We start from the raw sequence: 14854 nt of genomic DNA on the forward strand, positions 1-14854 counted from the left end.
GGAAGTATGTAAACACTCGTCTAATTTAGTAACACTCGTCTAATTTAGTAACCATTGATTAACTGGAATATCAAAAGTTAATTTGAAAATGTGGGTGTTACAACCCGATAGCTACATTTAAAATGTAAGCATTTGACAATAAAGCTTTTGAAGACGCTGTATTGTAAAATTTACAAACGACTTGTTATACCAGCTACAGTGAAATTATTCATGCTTATTATTTTATTTGATGTGTCTGGTCCATTACACATTGTTCTCAAGGAATTTCCATTCAAATGGTCTGACCCTGCAGAAAGAGCACACTGTCTGATATTATATATCTATATATGGAAAGCCTAATAGGTATTTAAATGTTAATAAAGGCTGGAGGGGTTCAATAGCAAAACAGCTATAAGATACAAAAATATCCCCCCTGGGAGGTAAATTAGTGCTTTTGTCTCATGTTTACAAAGCCTTTCTATAAATAATACAGCAGTATTCATATTTTCAGTATAGGCGGTGGTGGTTTCAGTGGGCAAACTCGGTTATTTCAAATGACAAATAAAGGTAAAGGATCTACTAAAAATAATATATTCCAGCAAATAAAACTGATTATTGGGAACACATTAAAAGGGGTAAAAAATATAGTACAATGTTCCTTTAATATTGAAGTCACTAAAGTATTATTATAATTTATTTGTATAGTGCAGTCCAAGTGTATAGCTCTGGACGGTATTGATATTACAGAAAATAAATAAAAAAGGATACTCCAAATTGTTAGAATGGGAAAATGTCAAAGATCTAGTTACAATATTTGCTTCCAAGCAAATATTTGTTGATACAGTGATAGTAAAAACTAACACTTCATAGATTTCTAACCATTCATTTGCACATCTTTCATTCCTATTTGGAGTATTTACATGCTAGAAAGGTTTGATTTTTAGAAATTTTCTTATTTCTCAAATGTCTGTTAAATGGACATAATAGGCAAGAATGAAATGAATAGAAGTTAAGTACAGTACTTCTCCAGACTGGCCCCCATCTTGTGGAATTCCCTGCCTCGCTCCATAAGACTCTCCCCTAGTTTTAACAGCTTCAAGCACTCCCTAAAAACTCTACTATTCAGGGATGCATACAACCAACACTAACCTTTCCTAACTCCATTGCTTTCCCCTTGAACCCCTTAGAATGTAAGCCTATGGGCCCAGCTGTTTACAGATCGCTTCGTAAGAGCCAACTACAACAGTGAAACGCTCGGCAGGGCCCTCTACCCACTTGACCCCTACAAAAGCTATCCTGTACACCGACTATGTTTACAGCGCTGCGGAATCTGTTGGCGCTCTACAAATACCTGATAATAATAATAATAATAGAAGTATTTTTGCAATATGCTTGTATTTAGTAAACATGCATTAAGCAATATAATTGTTTCAGTGGCATTGGCATCTCCACATATGCTGCATTAACTTGTGCACCTGCTGCATTCAGATACCACACCTGCTCAGACACACTATCTGAGCAGCCATATAGTCTAAATGAGTGTGCATATGGCATGTGTACTAGAAGACATTTTGCTAATGCAAGTAAATTGCAAAGCTGCCTTATTCAAAACTGAAATACATCCACACAGTTCTCAGTTTGGACCATTTCATCACACGTCACTTTCTTCGGGACTATTTGCATAGAGTAAAGCAATAAAGCAAGCTGGCTACAGGAATATTAACATGACGCAACCATCAACAATTTTAATAGCGATTCTAACTCTGCTCCAAATCCATCCTATGTAAATTGCACACAATATGAACAAAATACTAATAAAGGGGCATGAGAATAAAAATATATTTTCATGATTTAGAAAGTCTGTGCTATTAAAAAATGATCTATAATACTTCTATTTTCAAATGTATTTTGTTCTTTTGATATTATTTGTTGAACTTGAACAGCATATCTAGATATACTCAAGAGCCTGCACTTGTCCTGAGCAATATATGTTAGTATGTATTATTTATTTATTTATAAAATATTTTACCAGGAAGGATACATTGAGATTTCTCTTGTTTTCAAGTATGTCCTGGGTCCACAAAACATTGCATCGATACAATAGGGTACAATAAAATACAAAAACAATAATAATACACAATAGATGCAAACATTAACATAGAACAGGTAGGAAATATATAATCAACCATGACAGGTGCATTCTGTTTTGAGATATGAAGACAGGGATCTCTTGAAGGATTCTAGGCTTGGGGAAGGGTTTAATGTGTGCGGGAGGTTGTTCCATAATTGTGGCACTCTGTAGGAAAAGGAGGATCGAGCTGCTTTCTTTTTGTATTGAGGCAAGCTAAATAATGTGCTGGTACTGGATCGGAGGTTATAGGAGGTGGGAATAGCCGGGGAGAGCATTCTGCTCAGGTAGGGTGGGAGCTTCCCAGAAAAGCTCTTAAACACAAGGCTGGAAAGATGGAGGGTGCGTCTGGATTACAGCGACAGCCAGTTTAGTTCTTTTAGCATGTCACAATGGTGGGTCCTGTAGTTACATTGTAGCACAAAGCGGCAGAACGAGTTATACAATGTATTAAGTTTATTAAGGTGAGTTTGCGGTGCTGGTGCATATGCTACGTTCCCATAATCCATGATTGGCATCAGCATTTGCTGTACAATCGTTTCCTTTACTGTAGGGCTGAGGCAGGATTTGTTTCTGTACAGGGCACCTAGTTTTGGATAGAGTTTAGATGCAATTTTCTCTATGTGGAGGCCAAAAGATAGATTGGGGTCTAACAACATACCCAAGTATTTGAAAGAGTTGACTGTGGTCAGTGTGCAATTTGATTTTGTTTTGATGCGTAGATGGGAATTTTGTAGTTTGTGTAATTTAGGTCCTGTTCCAAAGATCATTGTGACAGTTTGTCAGTGTTTAGGAAGAGTTTGTTTTTTAAGATCCACTTTTCTACCTCTATGTTAGTATTGTTTGCAATAATGTATAACATTTTAAAGACTAATGCCATACAGTGCTCAAGACACAGTATGCTTTTAAACATACCTAGGTATGTTCTTTAACTAAGGATACCAAAAGAACAAACTAAATGCAAATTCTCACTAGCAGCTATGTCATTTGTATACTGATATTACGTTTTTTACGACCATCCCATTTTTTTTTCTTTTCAACTTGTGAAAAATAAGCTTGGTTTGTTTTCATAATTGCAGTTTTCAATCAAAGAATTACAGTCTGGGTAGGGTATTCCACAAGTTTCAATCTAAATGTGCCCACATTAAAGATGGCCGCAAACAGAAATGTTAATTGCTTTGTAAACGTTTCTATTGAAACTTTTGCATTACGAAAATCTAAATAAACAAAAGAAATATAGCTAAAGCAAAACGCGAGGAGACGTGCTTGCATGAACGCTTCTAGTTACGTGATACGTAGAAACAGCTAATGCGTCCATAGCAACCTCTGCTTGGTAACACAAGCGGCTAAGGACACCTGTTAAATCTGGGTAGCTGATTCGCGGGTTGATAAAAACTTTGCTGTTAATAATATTTTTCCTTAAAATTAATAATAATCTTATTGAGAATAATTTTCCTTTATTTGCTCGTATCTCCATTTTAAGTTATTGCAATGGTACAACGTTTTAATCATGCATAGCTGATATCTATCTATCGATCTATGTGTATATCCTTTGATTATGTAGCTATGAAGTTGTATAAACCACTAAGGCAAATGTCTGTTTTTTATAGATATGCATGCTTGTCTAGTAATTTAGAGATTGTTTGTGAAGTTTCCGTATATTTTTGTTGTAGTAAATGGCAGCGATTGTACTGTGCAAGGCAACAGAACTGTACAACATATTGAACCAATCCACAAAGTTCTCCAGATTGGCAGAGCCTAATTATTTATGTCTTTTGGGTAAGTATCAGTATTTATAAATTTTATTTATAGTTATTAATTTTTTAAAGTAATGTTTATATCCTGATTAAGAAAACGATTTTATGATAAATTGGGATAACTATTAAATGTCTTTTAAACAGAAAAAATAAGCAAAACTTTAAATAAGCTTGCACTTATTTATTTATTTTTAAACTTAATTTATAAGAGAAAAAATTTGCCTATAGTCAGAGTCTATTTATAGTTTTTTTAAAGAGTTATTAAACTATCTAAAAAAATCTGCAATGCTTAATAAAGAATATTTAAGTATTTTAAAAAAATATTACACGCAGGAAGGTCAAGTTAAAAATGTTAATTTTAATATTGGAACTAACAAAAAGTACATTTTTGTGCAATACTGGTCCATGGGACAGAAGCTCATTGCTGATAAAGTCAACTCCCATGGCTCTTTCGGTGGATAGTGACACATCCCTCACTCATAAATACAAAAAGTGTTTTTTCCTTAGTAAATAAACGTCAGTTTTTATAAAAAACAAATGAATGGGCGTTTATTATCAAAAGTGACATACTCTAATTAATTGAAGCATGTAATTTTAAGACGTCGACCTTGCACCCCTATGTGTTTAACCCACACAAAGGGGTTAAACACATAGTAGAAGTACCACTTGGGACCTGCAGAGCGGAAACTGACGCTGTTATAGTTAGGAGCACAAATTATATAGCTGGGTTGTATGACTAGCACTACTGATTTGGTCAGTAGTAGTTTCTGCTACGTAGTGCTGTGTGGGTCCAAAGCAGTACTTATAATATGTGTTTAACCCCTTTGTGAATTAGAGTATGTCATTTTTCTAATATAATGGCCTTTTAATTCATTATAAAATACCCTCTTGTTGGTGCAACAAATTATAAAAAAAAGTTTTAAGGGACATGATATTTAACACATTTCTCTGTTCAATCAAATATTTTATATCACAGTGAATTACAGTGCTTTTTTTATTTATTTATTTAAAAAACATTAATGTACTGAGTAGACATTCATTTTTTTCTGTGGTTGTTGTCCCTGGCAGCTAGTGAGCAAGAGATACTCAAGTATCAGTTACACAACATCATGAAGATTTTATTTACAGTTTAAGTAAACAGTTTTTACTTAAAGGGACAGTAAAGTCAAAATTACATTTTCATGATTCAGATGGAGCATGTCATGTTAAACAACTTTCCAATAAAAAAACATAGACACATAGATCCTGAAGGCTGATATGAACTATAGTCTCAACAAGTCTGCCCAATATTTCCCTAAAGTATAAACTTATCTAGTTCGTAAGCCTACAAGCCCAGCTGGTTTGTAGATCACATTATTGAGAGGTGATTTACATCAATGCAACTCCTGGCAGGGCACTCTACACAATTGTCTACTATAAATGCAACCTATTTATATGATTCCTATGTTCATAGCGCTGCAGAAGCTGTTGGCGCTCTACAAATAACTCATAATAATATTATTGAAGTCCCCCACAATGTTTGTCATTACCACCTATTGTGCAACTATATTCCATGAATCAATCACCCTTTCTTTAACCCCTTAACGACCGACGACGTATGCCATACGTCCTCAAAAAAAAGCACTTAACGACCGAGGACGTATGGCATACGTCGTCGGTTTAACAGAGCACTGGAAGCGATCGAAATCGCTTCCAGCTGCTCTAACAGTATTGCAGGCTTGCCTTGAGGTCTAGGCATCCTGCAATACTGTTCCCGAGTGCCGGGACCGGATTGATCACTCCCCCACGAGTGATCACTTCCGGTTTCGCTCCACGTGGAGCCCGGCAGTGTTTCAGAGCATCGGAAGCGATCGGACACGCTTCCGATGCTCTGCTTGTTTGCTAAGTGCCTCGGTGGGTCGAGGCACTTAGTTAGTTGTAAATTAAAATAAAAAATAAAATAAAAATAAAAACGATTAAAATAAAAAAAACACTAAATAGCCCCCTTCACTAGGCATCCAAGATGGCGATGCCCAGTGCATCATGGGGCCTCTGGGGGTGTCCCTAGCCTGCATCATCATAGGGGCAAGCTAGGGTCACCCAATCTGAGCCTCCCACCCTAAAAAAAATAATAATAATAAAATACCCCATTTGTCTGATCATGTCAATATTTGTAAATATTGACTATGATCAGTGTGGATCTCCCTCCCTCTCCTCACTTGCCATTTTGTTGGAGAGAGAGAGAGACCTGTATTTAGCAGAGAGAGAGATTTATTTCTTTTATTTGTTAAAAAATATAGAACCAAAGGCTCTTTTCAGAGCCATTAACCCCTAGCTTGCCAGTGATCACTATATATCACTGGCAGTAACATAGGTGCACTTTTTTTTTGCTGCATTTTGCTGTCTGTGCGTTTTTTGAGTGGTTAATTTTGTTGTTGTAATTTTTTAAAAACCCAAAGGCTCTTTTCAGAAACATTTAGTTAATTTAATTTAATTTTCAGAGCCATTAACCCCTAGCTTGCCAGTGATCGCTATATATCACTGGCAGTAGCAAAGGTGCACTTTTTTTTTGCTGCATTTTGCTGTCTGTGCATTTTTTTAGGGGTTAATTTTGTTGTTGTAATTTTTTAAAAACCCAAAGGCTCTTTTCAGAAACATTTAGTTAATTTAATTTAATTTTCAGAGCCATTAACCCCTAGCTTGCCAGTGATCGCTATAAATCACTGGCAGTTGCATAGCTGTACTTTCTTCTGTTATGTGTGATCAGTCCACGGGTCATCATTACTTCTGGGATATAACTCCTCCCCAACAGGAAATGCAAGAGGATTCACCCAGCAGAGCTGCATATAGCTCCTCCCCTCTACGTCAGTCCCAGTCATTCTCTTGCACCCAACGACTAGATAGGATGTGTGAGAGGACTATGGTGATTATACTTAGTTTTTATGACTTCAATCAAAAGTTTGTTATTTTACAATAGCACCGGAGCGTGTTATTACTTCTCTGGCAGAGTTTGAGGAAGAATCTGCCAGAGTTTTTTACTATGATTTTAACCGGAGTAGTTAAGATCATATTGCTGTTCTCGGCCATCTGAGGGAGGTAAAAGCTTCAGATCAGGGGACAGCGGGCAGATGAATCTGCATTGAGGTATGTAGCAGTTTTTATTTTCTGAATGGAATTGATGAGAAAATCCTGCTATACCGTTATAATGACATGTATGTATACACTTCAGTATTCTGGGGATGGTATTTCACCGGAACTACTCTGTTAAAAGTCACTAATCCTTTTAATAAGTATTTATCATGTTAAACGTTTTTGCTGGAATGTAGAATCGTTTACATTGCTGAGGTACTGAGTGAATAAATATTTGGGCATTATTTTCCACTTGGCAGTTGTTTGCTTTTAATTGTGACAGTTTCGTTTCTCTTCACTGCTGTGTGTGAGGGGGAGGGGCCGTTTTTGGCGCTCTTTGCTACGCATCAAAAAATTCCAGTCAGTTACTCTTATATTTCCTGCATGATCCGGTTCATCTCTGACAGATCTCAGGGGTCTTCAAACTTCTTTGGAGGGAGGTAGATTCTCTCAGCAGAGCTGTGAGAATTTTATATTGACTGTGAATAAAAACGTTGCTCTGTAATTTTTATGTCAAATTTAATTATTGTTATTTTACTAATGGGAACAAACCTTTGCTAAAAGTTGTGTTGTTTTAAAGTTTGATGCTATAACTGTTTTTCAGTTCATTATTTCAACTGTCATTTAATCGTTTAGTACCTCTTTGAGGCACAGTACGTTTTTGCTAAAAAAGATTATAACCAAGTTGCAAGTTTATTGCTAGTGTGTTAAACATGTCTGACTCAGAGGAAGATATCTGTGTCATTTGTTCCAATGCCAAGGTGGAGCCCAATAGAAATTTATGTACTAACTGTATTGATGCTACTTTAAATAAAAGTCAATCTGTACAATGTGAACAAATTTCACCAAACAGCGAGGGGAGAGTTATGCCGACTAACTCGCCTCACGCGGCAGTACCTGCATCTCCCGCCCGGGAGGTGCGTGATATTATGGCGCCTAGTACATCTGGGCGGCCATTACAGATAACATTACAAGATATGGCTACTGTTATGACTGAAGTTTTGTCTAAATTACCAGAACTAAGAGGCAAGCGTGATCACTCTGGGGTGAGAACAGAGTGCGCTGACAATACTAGGGCCATGTCTGATACTGCGTCACAGCTTGCAGAGCATGAGGACGGAGAGCTTCATTCTGTGGGTGACGGTTCTGATCCAAACAGATTGGATTCAGATATTTCAAATTTTAAATTTAAATTGGAGAACCTCCGTGTATTACTAGGGGAGGTCTTAGCAGCTCTCAATGATTGTAACACCGTTGCAATACCAGAGAAACTGTGTAGGTTGGATAAATACTTTGCGGTACCGGCGAGTACTGACGTTTTTCCTATACCTAAGAGACTAACTGAAATTGTTACTAAGGAGTGGGATAGACCCGGTGTGCCGTTCTCACCCCCTCCAATATTTAGAAAGATGTTTCCAATAGACGCCACCACTCGGGACTTATGGCAAACGGTCCCTAAGGTGGAGGGAGCAGTTTCTACTTTAGCTAAGCGTACCACTATCCCAGTGGAGGATAGCTGTGCTTTTTCAGATCCAATGGATAAAAAATTAGAGGGTTACCTTAAGAAAATGTTTGTTCAACAAGGTTTTATATTGCAACCCCTTGCATGTATCGCGCCGATTACGGCTGCGGCAGCATTTTGGATTGAGTCTCTGGAAGAGAACCTTAGTTCATCTACGCTAGACGACATTACGGACAGGCTTAGAGTCCTTAAACTAGCTAATTCATTCATTTCGGAGGCCGTAGTACATTTAACCAAGCTTACGGCTAAGAACTCAGGATTCGCCATACAGGCACGTAGGGCGCTGTGGCTAAAATCCTGGTCAGCTGATGTTACTTCTAAGTCCAAATTACTTAATATACCTTTCAAGGGGCAGTCTTTATTTGGGCCCGGTTTGAAAGAAATTATCGCTGACATTACAGGAGGTAAGGGCCACGCCCTACCTCAAGACAAAGCCAAAGCTAAGGCTAGACAGTCTAATTTTCGTCCCTTTCGGAATTTCAAAACAGGAGCAGCATCAACCTCCACTGCACCAAAACAGGAAGGAGCTGTTGCTCGTTACAGGCAAGGCTGGAAGCCTAACCAGTCCTGGAACAAGAGCAAGCAGGCCAGGAAACCTGCTGCTGCCCCAAAGACAGCATGAACCGAAAGCCCCCGATCCGGGACCGGATCTAGTGGGGGGCAGACTTTCTCTCTTCGCCCAGGCCTGGGCAAGAGATGTTCAGGATCCCTGGGCACTAGAGATCATATCTCAGGGATACCTTCTAGACTTCAAATTATCTCCCCCAAGAGGGAGATTTCATCTGTCAAGGTTGTCAACAAACCAGATAAAGAAAGAAGCGTTTCTACGCTGTGTACAAGATCTGTTATTAATGGGTGTGATCCATCCGGTTCCGCGGTCGGAACAAGGACAAGGGTTCTACTCAAACCTGTTTGTGGTTCCCAAAAAAGAGGGAACTTTCAGGCCAATCTTAGATTTAAAGATTCTAAACAAATTCCTAAGAGTTCCATCGTTCAAAATGGAAACTATTCGGACAATCTTACCCATGATCCAAAAGGGTCAGTACATGACCACAGTGGATTTAAAAGATGCTTACCTTCACATACCGATCCACAAAGATCATCACCGGTATCTAAGGTTTGCCTTCTTAGACAGGCACTACCAGTTTGTAGCTCTTCCATTCGGATTGGCTACGGCTCCAAGAATCTTCACAAAGGTTCTGGGTGCCCTTCTGGCGGTACTAAGACCGCGAGGGATTTCGGTAGCTCCGTACCTAGACGACATTCTAATACAAGCTTCAAGCTTTCAAACTGCCAAGTCTCATACAGAGCTAGTTCTGGCATTTCTAAGGTCGCATGGATGGAAAGTGAACGAAAAGAAGAGTTCTCTTTTTCCTCTCACAAGAGTTCCATTCTTGGGGACTCTTATAGATTCTGTAGAAATGAAGATTTACCTGACAGAAGACAGGCTAACAAAGCTTCAAAATGCATGCCGTGTCCTTCATTCCATTCAACACCCGTCAGTAGCTCAATGCATGGAGGTGATCGGCTTAATGGTAGCGGCAATGGACATAGTACCTTTTGCACGCCTACACCTCAGACCGCTGCAATTGTGCATGCTAAGTCAGTGGAATGGGGATTACTCAGATTTGTCCCCTACTCTGAATCTGAATCAAGAGACCAGAAATTCTCTTCTATGGTGGCTTTATCGGCCACACCTGTCCAGGGGGATGCCATTCAGCAGGCCAGACTGGACAATTGTAACAACAGACGCCAGCCTACTAGGTTGGGGCGCTGTCTGGAATTCTCTGAAGGCTCAGGGACTATGGAATCAGGAGGAGAGTCTCCTTCCAATAAACATTCTGGAATTGAGAGCAGTTCTCAATGCCCTTCTGGCTTGGCCCCAATTAACAACTCGGGGGTTCATCAGGTTTCAGTCGGACAACATCACGACTGTAGCTTACATCAACCATCAGGGAGGGACAAGAAGCTCCCTAGCAATGATGGAAGTATCAAGGATAATTCGCTGGGCAGAGTCTCACTCTTGCCACCTGTCAGCAATCCACATCCCGGGAGTGGAGAACTGGGAGGCGGATTTCTTGAGTCGCCAGACTTTTCATCCGGGGGAGTGGGAACTTCATCCGGAGGTCTTTGCCCAAATACTTCAACGTTGGGGCAAACCAGAGATAGATCTCATGGCGTCTCGCCAGAACGCCAAACTTCCTCGCTACGGGTCCAGATCCAGGGATCCGGGAGCGGTTCTGATAGATGCTTTGACAGCACCTTGGAACTTCGGGATGGCTTATGTGTTTCCACCCTTCCCGCTGCTTCCTCGATTGATTGCCAAAATCAAACAGGAGAGAGCATCAGTGATTCTAATAGCGCCTGCATGGCCACGCAGGACTTGGTATTCAGATCTAGTGGACATGTCATCCTGTCCGCCTTGGTCTCTACCTCTAAGACAGGACCTTCTGATACAGGGTCCATTCAGACATCAAAATCTAACTTCTCTGAAGCTGACTGCTTGGAAATTGAACGCTTGATTTTATCAAAGCGTGGTTTTTCTGAGTCGGTTATTGATACCCTGATACAGGCTAGGAAGCCTGTTACCAGAAAGATTTACCATAAAATATGGCGTAAATACCTATACTGGTGCGAATCCAAACGTTACTCCTGGAGTAAGGTTAGGATCCCTAGGATATTGTCCTTTCTACAAGAAGGTTTAGAAAAGGGTTTATCAGCTAGTTCATTAAAGGGACAGATTTCAGCTCTGTCCATCTTGTTACACAGGCGTCTGTCAGAAAATCCAGACGTCCAGGCCTTTTGTCAGGCTTTAGCTAGGATCAAGCCTGTGTTTAAAGCTGTTGCTCCGCCATGGAGTTTAAACTTAGTTCTTAACGTTTTACAGGGTGTTCCGTTTGAACCCCTTCATTCCATTGATATAAAATTGTTATCTTGGAAAGTTCTGTTTTTAATGGCTATTTCCTCGGCTCGAAGAGTCTCTGAGTTATCAGCCTTACATTGTGATTCTCCTTATCTGATTTTTCACTCAGACAAGGTAGTTCTGCGTACTAAACCTGGGTTCTTACCTAAGGTAGTCACTAACAGGAATATCAATCAAGAGATTGTTGTTCCATCCTTGTGTCCAAATCCTTCTTCAAAGAAGGAACGTCTTCTACACAATCTGGATGTAGTTCGTGCCCTCAAGTTCTACTTGCAGGCAACTAAAGATTTTCGCCAAACTTCTTCCCTGTTTGTCGTTTATTCTGGACAGAGGAGAGGTCAAAAAGCTTCTGCTACCTCTCTCTCTTTTTGGCTTCGTAGCATAATACGTTTAGCCTATGAGACTGCTGGACAGCAGCCTCCTGAAAGAATTACAGCTCACTCCACTAGAGCTGTGGCTTCCACTTGGGCCTTTAAGAATGAGGCCTCTGTTGAACAGATTTGCAAGGCTGCAACTTGGTCTTCGCTTCATACTTTTTCCAAATTTTACAAATTTGACACTTTTGCTTCTTCGGAGGCTATTTTTGGGAGAAAGGTTCTTCAGGCAGTGGTTCCTTCTGTATAATGAGCCTGCCTATCCCTCCCGTCATCCGTGTACTTTTGCTTTGGTATTGGTATCCCAGAAGTAATGATGACCCGTGGACTGATCACACATAACAGAAGAAAACATAATTTATGCTTACCTGATAAATTCCTTTCTTCTGTTGTGTGATCAGTCCACGGCCCGCCCTGTTTTAAGGCAGGTAAATATCTTTTAAATTATACTCCAGTCACCACTTCACCCTTGGTTACTCCTTTCTCGTTGATTCTTGGTCGAATGACTGGGACTGACGTAGAGGGGAGGAGCTATATGCAGCTCTGCTGGGTGAATCCTCTTGCATTTCCTGTTGGGGAGGAGTTATATCCCAGAAGTAATGATGACCCGTGGACTGATCACACAACAGAAGAAAGGAATTTATCAGGTAAGCATAAATTATGTTTTTTTGCTGTCTGTGCATTTTTTTAGGGGTTAATTTTGTTGTTGTAATTTTTTAAAAACCCAAAGGCTCTTTTCAGAAACATTTAGTTAATTTAATTTAATTTTCAGAGCCATTAACCCCTAGCTTGCCAGTGATCGCTATATATCACTGGCAGTAGCAAAGGTGCACTTTTTTTTTTGCTGCATTTTGCTGTCTGTGCATTTTTTTAGGGGTTAATTTTGTTGTTGTAATTTTTTAAAAACCCAAAGGCTCTTTTCAGAAACATTTAGTTAATTTAATTTAATTTTCAGAGCCATTAACCCCTAGCTTGCCAGTGATCGCTATAAATCACTGGCAGTAGCATAGCTGTACTTTTTTGCTAGTTAATTTAGTTAATTAATTTAGTTAATTTAATTTAATTTTCAGAGCCATTAACCCCTAGCTTGCCAGTGATCGCTATAAATCACTGGCAGTAGCATAGCTGTACTTTTTTGCTAGTTAATTTAGTTAATTAATTTAGTTAATTTAATTTAATTTTCAGAGCCATTAACCCCTAGCTTGCCAGTGATCGCTATAAATCACTGGCAGTTGCATAGCTGTACTTTTTTGCTGTCTGTGCATTTTTTTTAGGGGTTAATTTTGTTGTTGTAATTTTTTAAAAACCCAAAGGCTCTTTTCAGAAACATTTAGTTAATTTAATTTAATTTTCAGAGCCATTAACCTCTAGCTTGCCAGTGATCGCTATAAATCACTGGCAGTAGCATAGCTGTACTTTTTTGCTAGTTAATTTAGTTAATTAATTTAGTTAATTTAATTTTTTTTAGTAATTGTTTTCTGTGATACAAAAATGTCACAGAAAAGATATAGTGCTGAGGAGGCGTATGCCATCCTTGCGTCAGAGTCAGATGCCTCTATTTCTGACTCAGACCCCAATTTTGACCCTGCCATGTGCTCAGATACATCACTAGATGCAGTCTCAACTGATAGTGATGTATCTGTGGCTGCTAGCCCCCCTGCCAGCCCCCCTGCCAGCCCCCCTGCTAGCCCCCCTGCCAGAAGGAGGCGTGTTGCTGCCATTGCTGCTGAAGAGTGGGTAACGCCTCATCTCCAGAGGCCAGATATCCCACCCTTCACAGCAAATGCTGGCATAAATATAGATGTGGCAGGTTTTAGCCCCCAGCAGTTTCTGGAAGTGTTTCTGGGCGATGATATATTGGGGAACATTGTCGCCCAAACTAATTTATATGCCCATCAGTTCCGTGCTGCAAAGCCTGGAACATATTTGGCAAAGCAGCAATGGGCCCCCATCAATGTGCCAGAATTCAAAAAATTCTGGGCATTGACTATGCTGATGGGCATCATAAAGAAACCCTCCATTCGCTCCTACTGGAGTACTAGCCCCATCTGCTCTACCCCCATTTTCTCCCAGACTATGTCGAGGAAGAGGTATGAAATGATTCTGCATTTCATGCACTTCAGCGACAACAGCCTGTGCCCCCCTAGGGAGCATCCCCAATTTGACAGGCTGTATAAAATCCGCCCCCTGATAACCCACTTTTCTGCCAGGTTTGCAGAGGCTTATACACCTGGAAGGAATATATGCGTTGATGAATCCCTAATGAAGTATAAGGGAAGGCTGGGATTCAAGCAGTATATTCCTTCCAAACGCTCCAGATATGGGGTAAAGGTGTATAAGCTCTGTGACAGCGAGACTGGGTATACTCAGGCCTTCCGGGTGTATGAGGGAAAGGATAGCCACCTTGACCCTCCAGGTTGCCCAGAACATATGGGAACCACTGGCAAGATTGTCTGGGACCTGATATTACCCCTAATGAACAAAGGGTATCACTTGTACTTAGACAATTTTTATACAAGTGTCCTTTTGTTCAAGCTACTGTATTGCTTTGATACAGTAGCTTGCGGTACAATTAAAAAGAACCGCGCAGGTTTCCCAGGACAGCTTGTACGCACCCGGCTACGAAGGGGGGAGACCTCAGCTCTGCGCCAAGAGGAGCTGTTGGCACTGAAGTACAGAGACAAGAAGGATGTATACCTTCTTACCACCATCCACACAGAGAGGACGGTGGCGGTTTCTGTACGTGGCAGAGCTGAGATCATAAGGAAGCCAGTGTGCATCAAGTCTTATAACCGGCATATGGGTGGGGTTGATCTGGCTGATCAGCTGCTGCAGCCCTACCTAATTATGCGGAAGACAAGGGCCTGGTACAAAAAGGTTGCAATTTACCTAATGCAGATTGCAACCCACAACGCTTTTTTGTTGTTCAAAAAAGCAAACCCCAGAGTTAAAAAGACTTTTTTACAGTTTCAGCTCCAGATTATTACGGGGATTTTGTACCATGATGCACCTGCTCCCCGGGCGGTGATGGGAGAGAGCAGAGTTGGGGCTACCCATTTTATT

At 40.1% G+C, this 14854-nt stretch overlaps 1 protein-coding gene across 1 annotated transcript in view; it reads left to right on the forward strand.

The window, feature by feature from the left end:
* Positions 1-3446: 3446 nt before the first annotated feature.
* Positions 3447-14854, forward strand: part of STYXL1 (serine/threonine/tyrosine interacting like 1) — a 206971-nt gene continuing 195563 nt past the window's right edge. Inside the window, exons 1-2 of the mRNA XM_053707418.1 lie at positions 3447-3476; positions 3781-3886. Of these exons, the coding sequence (XP_053563393.1) occupies positions 3784-3886 (103 nt within the window). The 5' untranslated portion in view covers positions 3447-3476; positions 3781-3783. The remainder of the gene's footprint in view (positions 3477-3780; positions 3887-14854) is intronic.

This window comes from Bombina bombina, chromosome 3 (assembly GCF_027579735.1).
Source record: "Bombina bombina isolate aBomBom1 chromosome 3, aBomBom1.pri, whole genome shotgun sequence".
NCBI lineage: Eukaryota > Metazoa > Chordata > Amphibia > Anura > Bombinatoridae > Bombina > Bombina bombina.